General features: G+C 43.2%; 1 protein-coding gene across 3 annotated transcripts in view; it reads right to left on the bottom strand.

The window, feature by feature from the left end:
• The window catches only part of LOC118390299 (roundabout homolog 1-like), a 222,119-nt gene that overhangs the window by 158,012 nt on the left and 48,538 nt on the right, over positions 1-15,569 (bottom strand). For 2 of the 3 annotated variants that reach the window (XM_035780734.2, XM_035780736.2), the window contains exon 3: positions 12,199-12,285. In XM_035780734.2, coding sequence (XP_035636627.1) covers positions 12,199-12,285 — 87 coding nt within the window. Of the gene's footprint in view, positions 1-1,392; positions 2,040-12,198; positions 12,286-15,569 lie in introns of those variants that run through there. The other variant, XM_052457255.1, reaches the window with a different exon arrangement.

Below are 15,569 nucleotides of genomic sequence, written 5' to 3'. Positions count from 1 at the left end.
GCCTCGTTCTACTGTTAGTCATTAATAACCTGCACCACTGCTGATCTCAGTGACCAGAAAGTGTGTGTTGACCGGTTGTTACACGTTCACAAACCCTTCGTCTGTTCTTGCTTATTTACTCCGGAGGAATGACTATTTCAAGTATAATAATAAATAATATGCCATTTAGCAGACGCTTTTATCCAAAGCGACTTACAGTCATGTGTGCATACATTCTACGTATGGGTGGTCCCGGGAATCAAACCCACTACCCTGGCGTTACAAGCGCCATGCTCTACCAACTGAGTCACTCTTGCTCTTTCGCTCACACACACACACACACACACACACACACACACACACACACACACACACACACACACACACACACACACACACACACACACACACACACACACACACACACACAACACACTCTTTCTCTCTCTCTCGCTCACACACACAACACAGTCTTTCTCTCTCTCTCTCACACACACAACAAAGTATTTCTCTCTCTCTCTCTCACACAACACAGTATTTCTCTCTCTCTCTCTCTCTCACACACACACAACACACTCGTTCTCACTTTGACTCTAAGTGTAACACTGATAGCGGCAAAGCTGGCACCCTGACAGGTGATTACCCAGGAGAAGGCACAGTCAGGACACTAAAACAATATAAGGAGGACATGGTCTCACTCTTTATCTCAGGATCTCTGCTGATGTGATTGCCAGTGATTCATAATAGCCACAAGGGGCAACAGTGAGTGAGTGCTGTTACTTTAGACAAGTAGACGTTATAGACAGGGATGCCGGGTGGGTATACAGTAAGCATCTGCCTCTGGTTATAAAGTTTGCATGTTCAAATCCAGCTATAGAAAGTAGATTTTTATATTGTTGTTTTAAACCTAACCTTTACCATTCGGAGTTAATGTCTAAACTCAAGAATTCTGAGTTAATGCCTACACTTCACCCGGGAACATACAGAGATGTAACCAAATACTTCAAAATGTGATGTTTGGACCAACTTCGAAATTAGATTTTTGATAAACATCGATTAACTTCTCATTCTGACGTGAGACTATGAGAGCTTTTTATTTTACACAACTAAGGCAATAAGAGCACATCCTGGCTGTCAACAGTCAGACCATAATTCAGACAAAGACCAATTGATGCCACACCGCTGGGCTTGGCACACAACGTCAAAGGATGAAACAGATAGTAAAGTTGTGTGCAGCCTAAGCCGGTCGATACTTATCAACTCACCCCACCCATGCCATGCCATCTTTAATTGCCGCACACAAGCACACGCTCATAAACGCTCACACATGAGAATAGACTATTACAGGAATATTACTTTTCAAATTCAAAGTCAAAACCCAAGTCAGATAAGGTGAAATAGTGCAGTCTTTACCTGAACAAATGTGAATAAATCCGAGTAGAATGTAAATTCCCACTGAACGCGCAGGCATCATTCCAAAGCAGCAGAGGACTGAAGCTAATTTGTATTATCCACAAATTTTTGATACGGCCTATTCGATCTAAATAATAATATTTATTTTAAAAAATGTTCTGCTTCCTTCTTAAGTAAAACGCCTACCACGCCGTCTCCAACTCTCTTTTCTGTGGCTGTGCGCTGCGAAAGTGTAGCCTATGCTGAGAGCAAGTCTCCGAATAACTCAGTGCGGGACGATTGGTATTTCTGTACACTGTTACAAAGATAATACTTTACTGATAGCTCACACAAAACCTCCCGGTCACATTATTAAGGTTGCCCACGAGATCGTCCACATAACTGGGATCTTCTTCTCGAATCCGAGTGAGCTTCGTAAATCCAAGACTAAACTCTGAGGTTTTAGCGGAATTCATCTGTGATCAAATATTATTTCCACTTTTTCCATAGTTTCCTTTCGCATGAGTGATATGGCAGAGTCCAAAATCCAAACGTCCAACTTCAGTTCAGTCACTTTCCTGATTTGATTTGCCTGTCTTTCAAACCCGCCGGCGCTCACCCGACTTCGTGCACTTAGGGCTGAAGGGACGTTTGAAAAGGGCAGCGCTTAGTGAGTGCTGCATAGTGTGCGCCACTCTTCCCAGTCCGCAATGGGGGTTTTCATAGAGGCTATTTTAACACGGGAAACCTTAATTGAATGTATTTACCTATAACGTTAGAGTGTGCAAATGTTAGTCTAAATCTAAAACCAATATTAGTTTACTTAATATGATTGTGGCCAGCCAGAACTACTTCGCGTCTTGCTTATTTAATTAATTCCATTTAAATTAAGTGTCTTTGAATTCTTTTGAACTAATGTGTCTTACCAAATTGATTAAAATTATACTAAATTATATGAGCAGTCGAATTCGTCTACTTGCAGAAGAAAAAGTGATGGAGACATTTTAGATTTATTCTGCAATGTTTCTCTACTCAAACAACAGCAGAATAAATGTTAAACAACAGCCAATGGTGTCCCCTGTGTGAGGTTTATAAAGTGAACGGGATTGTTTGACAGACAGGGTGCTCCCTTTACATCCTATTCAATGAAAAGTCAAAGGGACGGCACGACGTCGTTCACCCGCTGGGAGACATAACTGTGTTTAAAACGACCGTGTGAACCAAGGTCTCACACCATATGTGTTTATATGTGACCTTTCAATCCCGCAAATGGCTCACTTGGGCACAAGATATTATCTTAATAAGCCAATTAAAATTCACTTTGGCAGAGATTAGCCAGGAGCAGTGTTGCACTTCTCTTAATCATGAATTAAGATCAACCCCAGGGACCTCTCGGTCTCAGCATTCCAATGGCAATGCCAACATCAGACAGAATGACCATTTCATTTTCAAGTCCAGTGCATGAATTTGAATGGACTTAATTTATTTTGTATATATTTTTTTAATATAAGAATACACAAACATCTGATTTTGTATGAATAAAAGCATATGCATTTCATATGAACAAAATGTAGCATAGTGAGAACATATTTTAAATACAACCAAATAAGAACATTTTACCATTGAATAAGTGTCGGCAAAGATACATAACTCTCCTGAGGGCTTAATTGGTTTATTGTAGGAATGTAGTGGAATATGCCTTACCCTGCTCTCTGACTTGCTTCATGACCAGAGAGCAAGCACACCCTCTGCTGGCTGACTTGCATCATGACCAGAGAGCAAGCACACCCTCTGCTGGCTGACTTGCATCATGACCAGAGAGCAAGCACACCCTCTGCTGGCTGACTTGCATCATGACCAGAGAGCAAGCACACCCTCTGCTGGCTGACTTGCATCATGTTAGAGATTATTTACAAGAGAGTATTCTTCTCTTTCATGCTCTTTCTACAAAACAATTGTACAGCATTGACCTGCTTTGATGCTCTATCCGTCTTCCAACATGGTAACTCATATCACATGTTTTCGTGGCTGAGGGAAATTCCAGACTATTTTCATTTCCAGCCTACAATGGCTGAAAACTATAAAAGCTGTTTTGGTTTTGTACTAAGCGATTGACTAAGGGGAAATGGATGTTGATGACCGACTGTTGGCATGTCCTGCAACATGTGAGACATTCCTTAATATTAAAATATGCAACATGTTACACATTACCCTAACACATGAACCCAGAGTTGCAGAGTGTCAATTTCTCTGACTCTTTCTCTGTCCATACTCACTCTCTCTCTCTCTCTATCTCTTTCTCTCTTTCTCTCTCTCTCTCTGTCTCTCTGCCTCTCTGTCAAAAAAAGCATCTCTTTACTCCTATGTGTCCACATAGAGAAACCTCAGCATTGCTCCTACAGTGGAAGAAAGCCTTCCTTCCCTGCCTCAAATCTCTTTATTGCTCTGAGTGTGTCCCTGCCGGCCCAGCTGTATGCTTGCAGATTAAACGAGAGCAGTTCTGGAACCAGTACAGCACACAGCAGCATAGCAGCCCAGCCCAGCCCAGCCCAGCCCAGCGCCACTGGTAAACAAGCAGTAAAATATGGGTACTTACAGGCTAACCATCAGCACATGGAGTTTTTCCACCCTTTCACACACATTAACACATGCACACTTTTTTTTTAAAGCAGGCAAGTCAGTTAAGATCAAATTCTTATTTACAATGATGGCCTACAGGGGAACAGTGGGGTAACTGCCTTGTTCAGGGGCAGAACGACAGATTTTTACCTTGTCAGCTCGGGGATTCAATCCAGCAACCTTTTGGTTACTGGTCAAACACTCTAACCACTAGGCTACATTATGCAGACTCCTTCCCTATTTTCTGTCCTATAACCTCAACGTGACAACTGCTTGGTCCTGTAGAAGATGAATGACAAAACAAGAACATGTGATCTACTTTCTCGGTCTTCCATCCTTCCACTTTCACTACCCCATTCCCCCCATCCCCTATCACTCCGGATACTCTTCTCCTTGTACCCCTCCATCTCTCTCTGGGGTAAAGGAAGGATGAGGTCATTATTTAAAGGGGGTAAGGTAGTGTAGATCAGTTTTGGACGGGTGGGAATCAATCAAAAGCTCCAGGGTCAAAGGCTGAGGAAGTCCAAGAAGACAAACAACCACTTAATCCTGGACACATACTTCCCATTGAATTATCCCTCTGGAACCAGTCCCCTCCTGAGACAAATAGTGTTGAAAACTGTTCTCCTCTCAAAACACGAAAGGATCAATGTCAATACATGAAATGACATTCTGTGAGTTTGCCATCAAATCCCCATCCAGAGCAGAGGAGCAAATGTGCTAACTAACCTCAGAGGATGTGGTGTCGAGAAGAGGAGAAGAGGCCTCCCTCCAACCACATCACAGTGTAGAAGAGTCAGAAGGTTGCCTACACAAACACCCAGATTCTCCCAGGGAGAGCAGAGACTATAGTGCCAGGCCAGCTGCCTAAACAAAAGCTGCAGAGCGTGGCTAATGTGATAAATATGAAGTAGAGGTTGACTAGGACAGCTGACCGCACATGCGTGTGGCCAACATAACTGCAGGTGCAGCACACATTGCAGAGTGCAGAGTTTATGATTTCTACGGTACATTTCACAGGTCCGCAATGCCTCTCCAAGACTAATGTAACCACAGCAACAGATAGTACAACACAAAGAGAAAGGAGAAATAAGCCAGAGGCACCAGACAATGGCAAATATTGAAAATGATTGTTTTGCTACTCAAAGCTCCGGCTTTAAATTGGTTCCGAGCCAGACCAAAGAAGGCTGAACCAAAACACTAACTAAAACTGTCACTGATATTCATGAAGGAATAAATCATATTAAGTGCTATCTCCATAGATACGAACAGCAACAAACACTGCATAATTAGTGCTTTGAGGTTAGTGTATAATTGCATAATGGCATAGTTAGTTCTGTATAATTAATTAGTCATAAGTGATTGATGTTTTGTTTCTCTTTCATATGAAAATGTCTGTGGGGTCACCTTCGTCGTGAAGAGTAGCGTCTACAGAACTGATTTCTTTGTGTTTTCACACAGAAGAACCATGCCTCTGTCCATCCCACTCCATCTTTCCAACAGCTTGTTCTTTGTGTAGCTACCAGTATAACATACAGTACACCTGCAGGTGCTACTAAACATATGCCTGACTAGCTATGTGTTCCTGACAAGGACATCTGGAATCCACCCTATACAAGGCATGTATTGCTGTCAGGCAGCTTTCAGTAAATAAAATCCAGTGTCTTTCCCTATTAAAGCTCATCACAATCACAAGAACTCCTTAGAAATGAGCTCCTCAATCACTGAGGACATTAAGGGCATTTGGGAGTCAATTAAGCTTATGTCGTTATTATGTGTGTTTCATGGGGTTGATGGATGGTATTGTGTACATTACAACAATATTTTACTATTACACAGTACAATTTTACATTTGGTATTCCTCATAGAGTGCATAATCACTGATGGCTGTTATAAGTGGTCTTTGTTAACGTTGGTGGTGTTAACCAGTCAATTTAGATTCCAGTTTGTCTAAACTCCATTCCTGGGTGTCTGGCACTAACACTATCTTCCCTTTCTCTCTTTCATATTTCTCATCTTCAAATATTTTCCATTTCACCTCCCCCTCTTCCCGCGTCTTCCCTTTCTCCCCATTATCTGTAACAACCCATCCACCAACTCTCTCATATTCCACCACTCTCTGCCTCTCTCCCTCTCCCATTCGCCAGCTCCACTCAGCGCAGAGCGCAGCACTCTAGCCACTCAGGGTCATTCACACAATGCGAATGTGGAATATGACAGAGGGCCTTCATATTCTCTATCTTACAGCACGTCTGGAACTGCTGATGCACAAATCGTGCTGCTCTTCTCTTTCTTCCCTCTCTCTGGCTTTCTCTTCTCTGCAAATTGACAAACTGAATGCCACTGTGATGTTCCTCTCAATCGCGATGATGCCTGTTGGCTTAACACATGGAACCCATGTGTTAGATGTGTTTGATACTATTCCACTCATTCCGCTCCAGCCATTACCACGAGCTTGTCCTCCACATTAAGGTCTGTCTGGGAAGGCAGTGTGCTATTTACATTTACATTACATTTAAGTCATTTAGCAGACGCTCTTATCCAGAGCGACTTACAAATTGGTGCATTCACCTTATGACATCCAGTGGAACAGCCACTTTACAATAGTGCATCTAAATCTTTTAGGGGGGTGAGAAGGATTACTTATCCTATCCTAGGTATTCCTTAAAGAGGTGGGGTTTCAGGTGTCTCCGGAAGGTGGTGATTGACTCCGCTGTCCTGGTATAACAAGCTGCTTCCACGGCACCTACCACGGCACCTACTCAGCTGTAGGGTTACAACACATCATGTGCATCAACAGTCTCTGGTACCTCAAAGGTAGGGGTTTGTGATCCCTCTGCAGTGTGAATATGCCATAGGCCATTCAGATATCTGGTAAACGTGTCCCATGTTCAGACTTTCTCAGCATCTGTGAGAGTCCTGGAGCACTAAGCTACTGGCTTTAACTGTCCATCGTGTTTCTGTTATTAGGACCCCGCCAAACCCAGAACTACTGGCATCTGCACGGACTATGGTAGGCGATTTTCTTTACCTTCCTAAAGGTCTCCTCCTGCACTGCAGGTCGTTGATTGGTTTGGTGACATCAGCTAGACCCAGTAGGTACCTGCCTAGGTAGTGACCCAGTACTCCTCAGATCAGTCACATTGCTTGGAAGTTCCAGCTGGATCTTTAAAAATATATATCTTTTACCCCATTTTTTTCTCCCCAATTTCGTGGTATCCAATTGGTACTGACTGCCACTGTGATGTCCTCTCAATTGTGTACTATTCCACTCATTCAGCGACGAGTCTTGTCTCATCGTTGCAACTCCCGTACAGACTCGGGAGAGGCGAAGGTCGAGAGCCATGCGTCCTCCGAAACACAACCCAACCGCACTGCTTCTTGACACAATGCACATCCAACCCGGAAGCCAGCTACACCAATGTGTCAGATGAAACACCATACACCTGGTCAGTGTGCACTGCGCCCGGCACAGGAGTCGCTAGAGCACGATGAGACAAGGATATCCCTGCCGGGCAAACCCTCCCTAACCCGGACGATGCTGGGCTAATTGTGTACCACCCCATGGGTCTCCTGGTCGCAGCCGTCTGTGACAGAGCCTGGGTTCGGACCCAGAATCTCTGGTGGCACAGCTAGCACTGCGATGCAGTGCCTTAGACCACTGCGCCACCCGGGAGGCTCTGATGGCCTGGATCTTGGCAAGCTTCCTACAGTTGCAACATTTTGCATTCCTAGCAGCAAATTATTCCTCTTTAGCATGTGCCTTACCACATCTGAAGCATTTGTCGTTCAAATTGCATGTCATTTTGCTTTGGCCTGTTTGCTTTGTACATGCAAGTTTTTGTGCCTCTGTTTGTTATTGTGCGATGTGTGTTTTATTGCTACTTCACTGAGCTGTGCACCGTTAGCATTAGTCCCTTGTTCACTAATATGCTCTTTTACTTGCTCTAACTGCCTCACAAGTTCTACTGATTTGTCGATTGTCAACTCAGGCAATAACTGAAGCTTCTATGGCAACTAATTATCCAATATACCTATGACCAACCTGCCCCGGATATTTTAGTTCTTGGCAGTATCGAAAGAGCATGCATCAGCTAGGTTTCCGCAAGCTTTTTGGCGCGCTAATGAATAATGTTCGCTTTGGGCACAAACTTATTGTCCAGATTACCCATAACGGTCTAATAATCATTCTGATTCTCCTCCACGGAAAACATGAATCAATCAATCAATCAAATAATTTTATAAAGCCCTTTTTACATCAGCCGATGTCACAAAGTGCTTTACAGAAACCCAGCCTAAAACACCAAACAGCAAACAATGGAGATGTAGAAGCACAGTGGCTAGGAAAAACTCCCTAGAAAGGCAGGAACCCAGGAAGAAACCTAGAGGGGAACCAGGCTACGAGGGGTGGCCAGTCCTCTTCTGGCTGTGCCGGGTGGAGATTATAACTGAACAAGGCCAAGATGTTCAAACGTTCATAGATAATAATAATTACAGTGGTTGTAGAGGGTGCAACAGGTCAGCACCTCAGGTTTAAATGTCGGTTAGCTTTTCATAGCCGATCATTCAGTTCGAGACAGCAGGTGCGGTAGAGAGAGAGAGTCGAAAACAGGCGTCATCAGGCCAGTTAGTCCTGAGGCATGGTCCTAGGGCTCGGGTCCTCCGAGAGAAGAGAGAGAGAGAAAGAGAGAGAGAGAGAGAAAGAGAGAAAGAGAGAGAGAGAGAGAGAGAGAGAGAGAGAGAGAGCACAAACCTGTACCTCTCCATCCTCTTTGTTTTGTTGATATCCTGTAACAATTAAATTATTGGTTCCATTCTGGGCAGTGTTCTGGGTGGCTGAAGTCAAAGTTTTCTGGAGGTGGAAACCTAGCCATCGCTGCTGATCTTCTGACACCATGTAATGTTATGCTTATATGAAGAATCCAGAGGTGAATATAACCTTGGTTGACTTGAATGAAACAGTAAGCATAGCTAAGTAACTAGAGACATAACACCGGAGACTGTTTTCACGGGACTTGTTACTTGACGGGTGCACAAGGACCAAACTCGTCCAATCACCTTTTATGGCGTCATGAGTAGACTTGCGCCCCACACTATAATAAAATAGTTCCAATACAACACTGTCGACATGGTAGGCAAGGAGGCACAAATGTATAGGGTGTTGTTGGGTTCATCTTTCTTCCATGATCCTCCATGTAACACCTACCAGCCTTGACAGAGGGGTGCCATATTTTGACATTTTGTTTGTTCAATGTAGCCCTTCGAATATGTATAATATAGTCAATAACAGATCTGAATGATGTGTTTTCAGATAATACTGTGTTGTCAAGATAGCTTCCTGGCTGTGCCTGATCACATCTGAATTCCTTTCACTGGATAGTTGTGTTAAAATGGTGAACAAGGGAGTAAAATATGGTCATGACCCTTACATTCAAGCTGTGATCTTTAGCAAATTCCAATCTGTTCTGTGCAGCCTGAAAGTGCAGTTTGTCACTCTCCTAGGCCACGGGAGAGAAGGCTCTGGGAATGGAATGGAGAGAAACTCAATCAATTTGCTTATTTGCTCTATGACGGTACCTCCCTTGACAGTGAACCTTTACAATAATATACCAAGGGAAACGGAGAAGAGATTGAATTATGTTGCCTTTGGAAGGAACACTCGAGGTCCCGTGGCCGCTGCTGAACTGGCATCCAGTGAATTTATAGTCCCGACCAGCTGAAGGGAACACAATCTGAACACAAAAACTGCCTGGGACTGTTTAGTCCCAGTCATGACGCTGAATTTCCATAATTAATTAGTTAAATATTAGAACACATTAGTTTAATTTCCTAATGGCCAGTGGCTCCTTTCGCCTAGTTTCCACAGATTTACGTAATAAATGTAATAATCAAAATCCTAGTTGCACAGGAGTTTGGTATGTGCTGACTCTTGACAATTTAGAAAATTTGGGCCATGAACGAGCATTTTAACATGCTCCATCATGATTTGGGCCATGAACGAGCATTTTAACATGCTCCATCATGATTTGGGCCATGAACGAGCATTTTAACATGCTCCATCATGATTTGGGCCATGAACGAGCATTTTAACATGCTCCATCATGATTTGGGCCATGAACGAGCATTTTAACATGCTCCATCATGATTTGGGCCATGAACGAGCATTTTAACATGCTCCATCATGATTTGGGCCATGAACGAGCATTTTAACATGCTCCATCATGATTTGGGCCATGAACGAGCATTTTAACATGCTCCATCATGATTTGGGCCATGAACGAGCATTTTAACATGCTCCATCATGATTTGGGTCATGGTTTTACCATCCAGTTCTATGATAATAATGGTGTCTCAGCATTGGGTGGCATGAAACCCCCTGTTGATTTCACCTACTCATTTTCTTTCTGTAAGGTGCTGAACTGGAAACAAATGTGGTTGAGTTAAAGCAGTTCTGCATGGAAGAGTGGGCCAAATTTCCTCCACAGCGATAGTGGGAGACTGATCAACAACTACAGGAAGCGTTTGGTTGCAGTCATTGCAGCTCAAGGTGGCACAACCAGTAATTGAGTGGAAGAGGGCAATTACTTCTTTACACAGGGGCATTGGGTGTTGAATAACGTTGTTTATGAAATAATTTAAATACCTATGTCATTGTTGTGTTATTTGTTCACTCAGGTTCCATTTATCTAATATTACGTTTTGGTTGAAGATCTGATAAAAATCAATATCAAAAATATGCAAAAGATTGAGAAAATTAGAAATGGGGCAAACACTTTTTCACAGCACTGCATGTATAAACTCAAAAAAATAAACATTATCTCACTGTCAAATGTGTTTATTTTCAGCAAACTTAACATGTGTAAATATTTGTATGAACATAACAAGATTCAACAACTGAGACATATACTGAACAAGTTCCACAGAGGGGGGGTCAAAATCAAAAGTAACAGTCAGTATCTGGTGTGGCCACCAGCTGCATTAAGTACTGCAGTGCATCTCCTCCTCGTGGACTGCACCAGATTTGCCAGTTCTTGCTGTGAGATGTTACCCCACTCTTCCACCAGGGCACCTGCAAGTTCCCAGACATTTCTGGGGGGAATGGCCCAAGCCCTCACCATTTGATCCAACAGATCCCAGACGTGCTCAATGGGATTGAGTTCCAGACTCTTCGCTGGTCATGGTACAGGCCTTGGTGTAACGCTCATTCCTTCAACGATAAATGCGAATCCGACCATCACCCCTTGTGAGACAATACCGCTACTCGTCAGTGAAGAGCACTTTTTTGCCAGTCTTGTCTGGTCCAGCGATTGTGGGTTTGTGCCCATAGGCGACATTGTTGCCGGTGAGGACCTGCCTTACAACAGGCCTACAAGCCCTCAGTCCAGCCTCTCCCAGCCTATTGTGGACAGTCTGAGCACTGATGGAGGGATTGTGAGTTCCTGGTGTAACTCGTGCAGTTGTTGTTGCCATCCTGTACCTGTCCCGCAGGTATGATGTCCAGATGTACTGTGCAGGTGTTGTTACACGTGGTCTGCCACTGCGAGGACGATCAGCTGTCCGTCCTGTCTCCCTGTAGCGCTGTCTTAGGCGTCTCACAGTACGGACATTGAAATATATTGCCCTGGCCACATCTGCAGTCCTCATGCCTCCTTGCAGCATGCCTAAGGCACGTTCACACAGATGAGCAGGGACCCTGGGTATCTTCCTTTTGGTGTTTTTCAGAGTCAGTAGAAAGGCCTCTTCAGTGTCCTAAGTTTTCATAACTGTGACCTTAATTGTCTAACGTCTGGAAGCTGTTAGTGGCTTAACGACCGTTCCACCATTGCATGTTCATTAATTGTTTGTGGTTCATTGAACAAGCATGGGAAACAGTGTTTAAACCCTTTACAATGAAGATCTGTGAAGTTATTAGGATTTTCATGAATTATCTTTGAAAGACAGGGTCTTGAAAAAGGGACGTATCTTTTTTTTCTGAGTTTATATAGTCTATTTATCCAGACTAGAGTTGCTAAAATAATATATTGACTCTGTTGATCTACATTACATTCCTGACCTGAATGTAAATATTGCAAATTTGGCTACATAACCCATATATTGCCATTTTTAAGAGTAAACAATAACATTCTGAAATGGAATTCTTATAGAAATGGAATTCTTATAGAAAGAGAGATACAGAGAGAGAGAGAGAGAGAGAGATCCTTGCAGTACCTGTATAGCCTAGAGAGTTGTCATCTTCATGTTCAGACGAGGGGGTGGGGGTGGAATCTTCATTGGCCCTATCCCGTGTGTCTGTATCTGCAGAGAAAAACACAAAGAATTGATTAGACCATAAGAAACTGCCTCCCTCTCTCAGTCTAACACTTTGACCTCTTACTATTAGGTAAAAACAATCTGTCGGTCTGCCCCTGAGTTAGGCAGTTAACACACTATTCCCTGGGCACCGAGACGTGGATGTCGATTAAGGCAGCCCTCCCCCTCCCCGCACCTCTCTGATTCAGAGAGAATGCCGGAAGATACATTTCAGTTGAAGGCATTCAGTTGTACAACTGACTAGGTATCCCCCATTCCCTTATTGACACAGCAGAGATCGTTCCTCAGATTGTGCCCATGCTGCCCTCCGTCATTCGCTTAAAACTGAGGAAGAAAATAAACCCGAAAAAGACTAGCAGGGTCAGTGACTGAGTCCGAAAACCATTAGAGAAATAGAAAACGGAGATAGACAGAAGAGAAAGAGAAGTGAAAACAGAGTGTGTAAAACATAAGCCTTTCCATCAGACATCTCAGTCCAATATCCCATCACGTGGAAAACACACAGCTGTTGACCTTCCATAATGTCACAATGTTTGAGGACGTCTTGCTGTGAGAAAGATATCATCACCTGCAACTTGATAGCCTGTCTATTAGGTACACCCATCAAGTAACGGGTCGGACCCACCTTTGCCTCCAGAACAGCCGGAATTCTTCAGGGCATTCTACAAGATGTCAGAAAAGTTCCGCAGGGATGTTGGTCCATGCTGACGCAATGGCATCACGCAGTTGCTGCAGATTAGACGGTGGTACATTCATAATGCGAACAGCCTGTTCCAGCTCATCCCAAAGACTCTCTATTGGGTTGAGGTCTGGGGACTGTGCAGGCCACTCAAGTAAAGTGAATTCACTCCAAACAATGTTTTTCCAATACTTAATTGTCCCGTGTTGCTGATCACATGCCCACAGGCTTCTTGTTTTTAGCTGATAGGAGTGGAACCCGGTGTGGTCTCCTGCTGCAATAGCCCTTCCATGACAAGGACCGACAAGTTGTGCATTCCAAGATGCCGTTCTGCACACCACTGTTGTACTGCACCGATATTTGTCTGTTTGTGGCCCGCCTGTTAGCTTGCACGATTCTTGCCATTCTCCTTCAATCTCTCTCATCAACGTGCTGTTTTCGCCCAAAAGACTGCCGCTGACTGGATGTTTTTACTGCAGGAGTGATCCATTTTCTTGAACGATACCTAATAAACTGGTGAGTGTATACAGCAGTAATGTCATCATAATGGGGTTTCAACAGAACAGCCGTACCTGACAGCATCCAGTTCAATCCAATCCTCAAAACTCTACTTTCATTCAAATCAAGCAAATTGTATTCGTCACGTACACAGTTTACAGCAGGTATAAAAGGTGCAGCGAAATGCTTGTGTGATAGCTCCCTCAACGTTAAAGTAGAATAATCAATAATACAGTTTTCTACAATCACTTTGGCACTAATTTCGGAACCTTGATGTCATTTTTCAAAAACTCTAGACACAAAACTCACAACCAATGATCAAAATGCAAATTTTGCAAAACTCTTTTAACACTTTTTCCAATTGCTTGGATACAATACACATAAAGCTAAGATCATTTGTTCATTGAACTAAAATCACCTGTTCAAAATGACACAACTTAACATCAAAGTATTACCATTTCAAAATGCAATTCACACATTACATCTGAGTTGACTGTCTATTCATTTCATTACAATGATCTAACTATCAATTGATACAACTGCTCAAAATGATAAGTACCTGTTGCGTTACTCTTAATGCATAGTTTTATGGAAACTGACAAACAATATTCCATGTTTAGATCATGAAAGTTTCAGGATGACGAGATCCAATTACCGTGGAACATGAACCAATTGGACTACATTATCTATGGGTGTAATATTTCATCATCATTCCTTATCAGACACTGTTTCTATGGTCCCATGTATCAATTTTCCAGACCATGTTTTCAGATTTCACATTACTGTACACTCACATTACTGTACACTCGCTACACTTTATTAGGTGCACCTATCTAGTACTGGGTAGGACCCTCTTTTGCCTCCACAACAGCCTGAATTATTCACGGTGTTGTACGTTAAGAGATGCCCTTCTGCACACCACTGTTTTAAACAGCTGTTATTTGAGCGTCTGTGGCCTTTCTGTTCGCTTGAATGAGTCTGGACATTCTCCTCTGACCTCTCTCATTAACAAGGTGGTTTTGCCCACAGAGCTGCAGCTCACTGAATGTGTTTTGTTTATCGCACCATTCTCTGTAAACTCTAGAGACTGTAGTGCGTAAAAATCCCAGGAGGGCAGCTGTTTCTGAGATGCTGGAATCACCATGTGTGGCATCAACTATCATACCACGGTCAAAGTTGCTTAGATTACGCATCTTGCCCGTTCTAATATTTGGTCTAACAGCCTGGATTCGCCATGCCTGAAGATTCTTCCCAAGATGTTTGGCTAATGAAAACATCCATTGTGATGTGGATGAGAACCTGTGGCCAAATCCACAAGACAGGGTTGATAGAAATATAGAAGTACAGTAATCAATGTTTTGTTTTGCTTTTTACAGTAAGCCAGGTGAGGAACACTGCAGTGATGTTTTACAGTAAGTCAGGTGAGGAACACTGCAGTGATGTTTTACAGTAAGCCAGGTGAGGAACACTGCAGTAATGTCTTACAGTAAGACAGGTGAGGAACACTGCAGTGATGTTTTGCAGTAAGCTAGGTGAGGAACACTGCAGTGATGTTTTACAGTAAGCCAGGTGAGGAACACTGCAGTGATGTTATACAGTAAGCCAGGTGAGGAACACTGCAGTGATGTTTTACAGTAAGCCAGGTGAGGAACACTGCAGTGATGTTTTACAGTAAGCCAGGTGAGGAACGGTGCAGTGATGTTTTACAGTAAGCCAGGTAAGGAACACTGCAGTGATGTTTTATAGTAAGCCAGGTGAGGAACACTGCAGTGATGTTTTACAGTAAGCCAGGTGAGGAACACTGCAGTGGTGTTTTACAGTAAGCCAGGTGAGGAACATTGCAGTGATGTTTTACAGTAAGCCAGGTGAGGAACACTGCAGTGATGTTTTACAGTAAGCCATGTGAGGAACACTGCAGTGATGTTTTACAGTAAACCAGGTGAGGAACACTGCAGTGATGTTTTACAGTAAGCCAGGTGAGGAACACTGCAGTGCTGTTTTACAGTAAACCAGGTGAGGAACACTGCAGTGATGTTTTACAGTAAGCCAGGTGAGGAACACTGCAGTGATGTTTTACAGTAAGCCAGGTGAG

The sequence above is a fragment of the Oncorhynchus keta genome, chromosome 11, assembly GCF_023373465.1.
Source record: "Oncorhynchus keta strain PuntledgeMale-10-30-2019 chromosome 11, Oket_V2, whole genome shotgun sequence".
NCBI lineage: Eukaryota > Metazoa > Chordata > Actinopteri > Salmoniformes > Salmonidae > Oncorhynchus > Oncorhynchus keta.
This window is presented reverse-complemented; position numbering and strand designations above follow the sequence as displayed.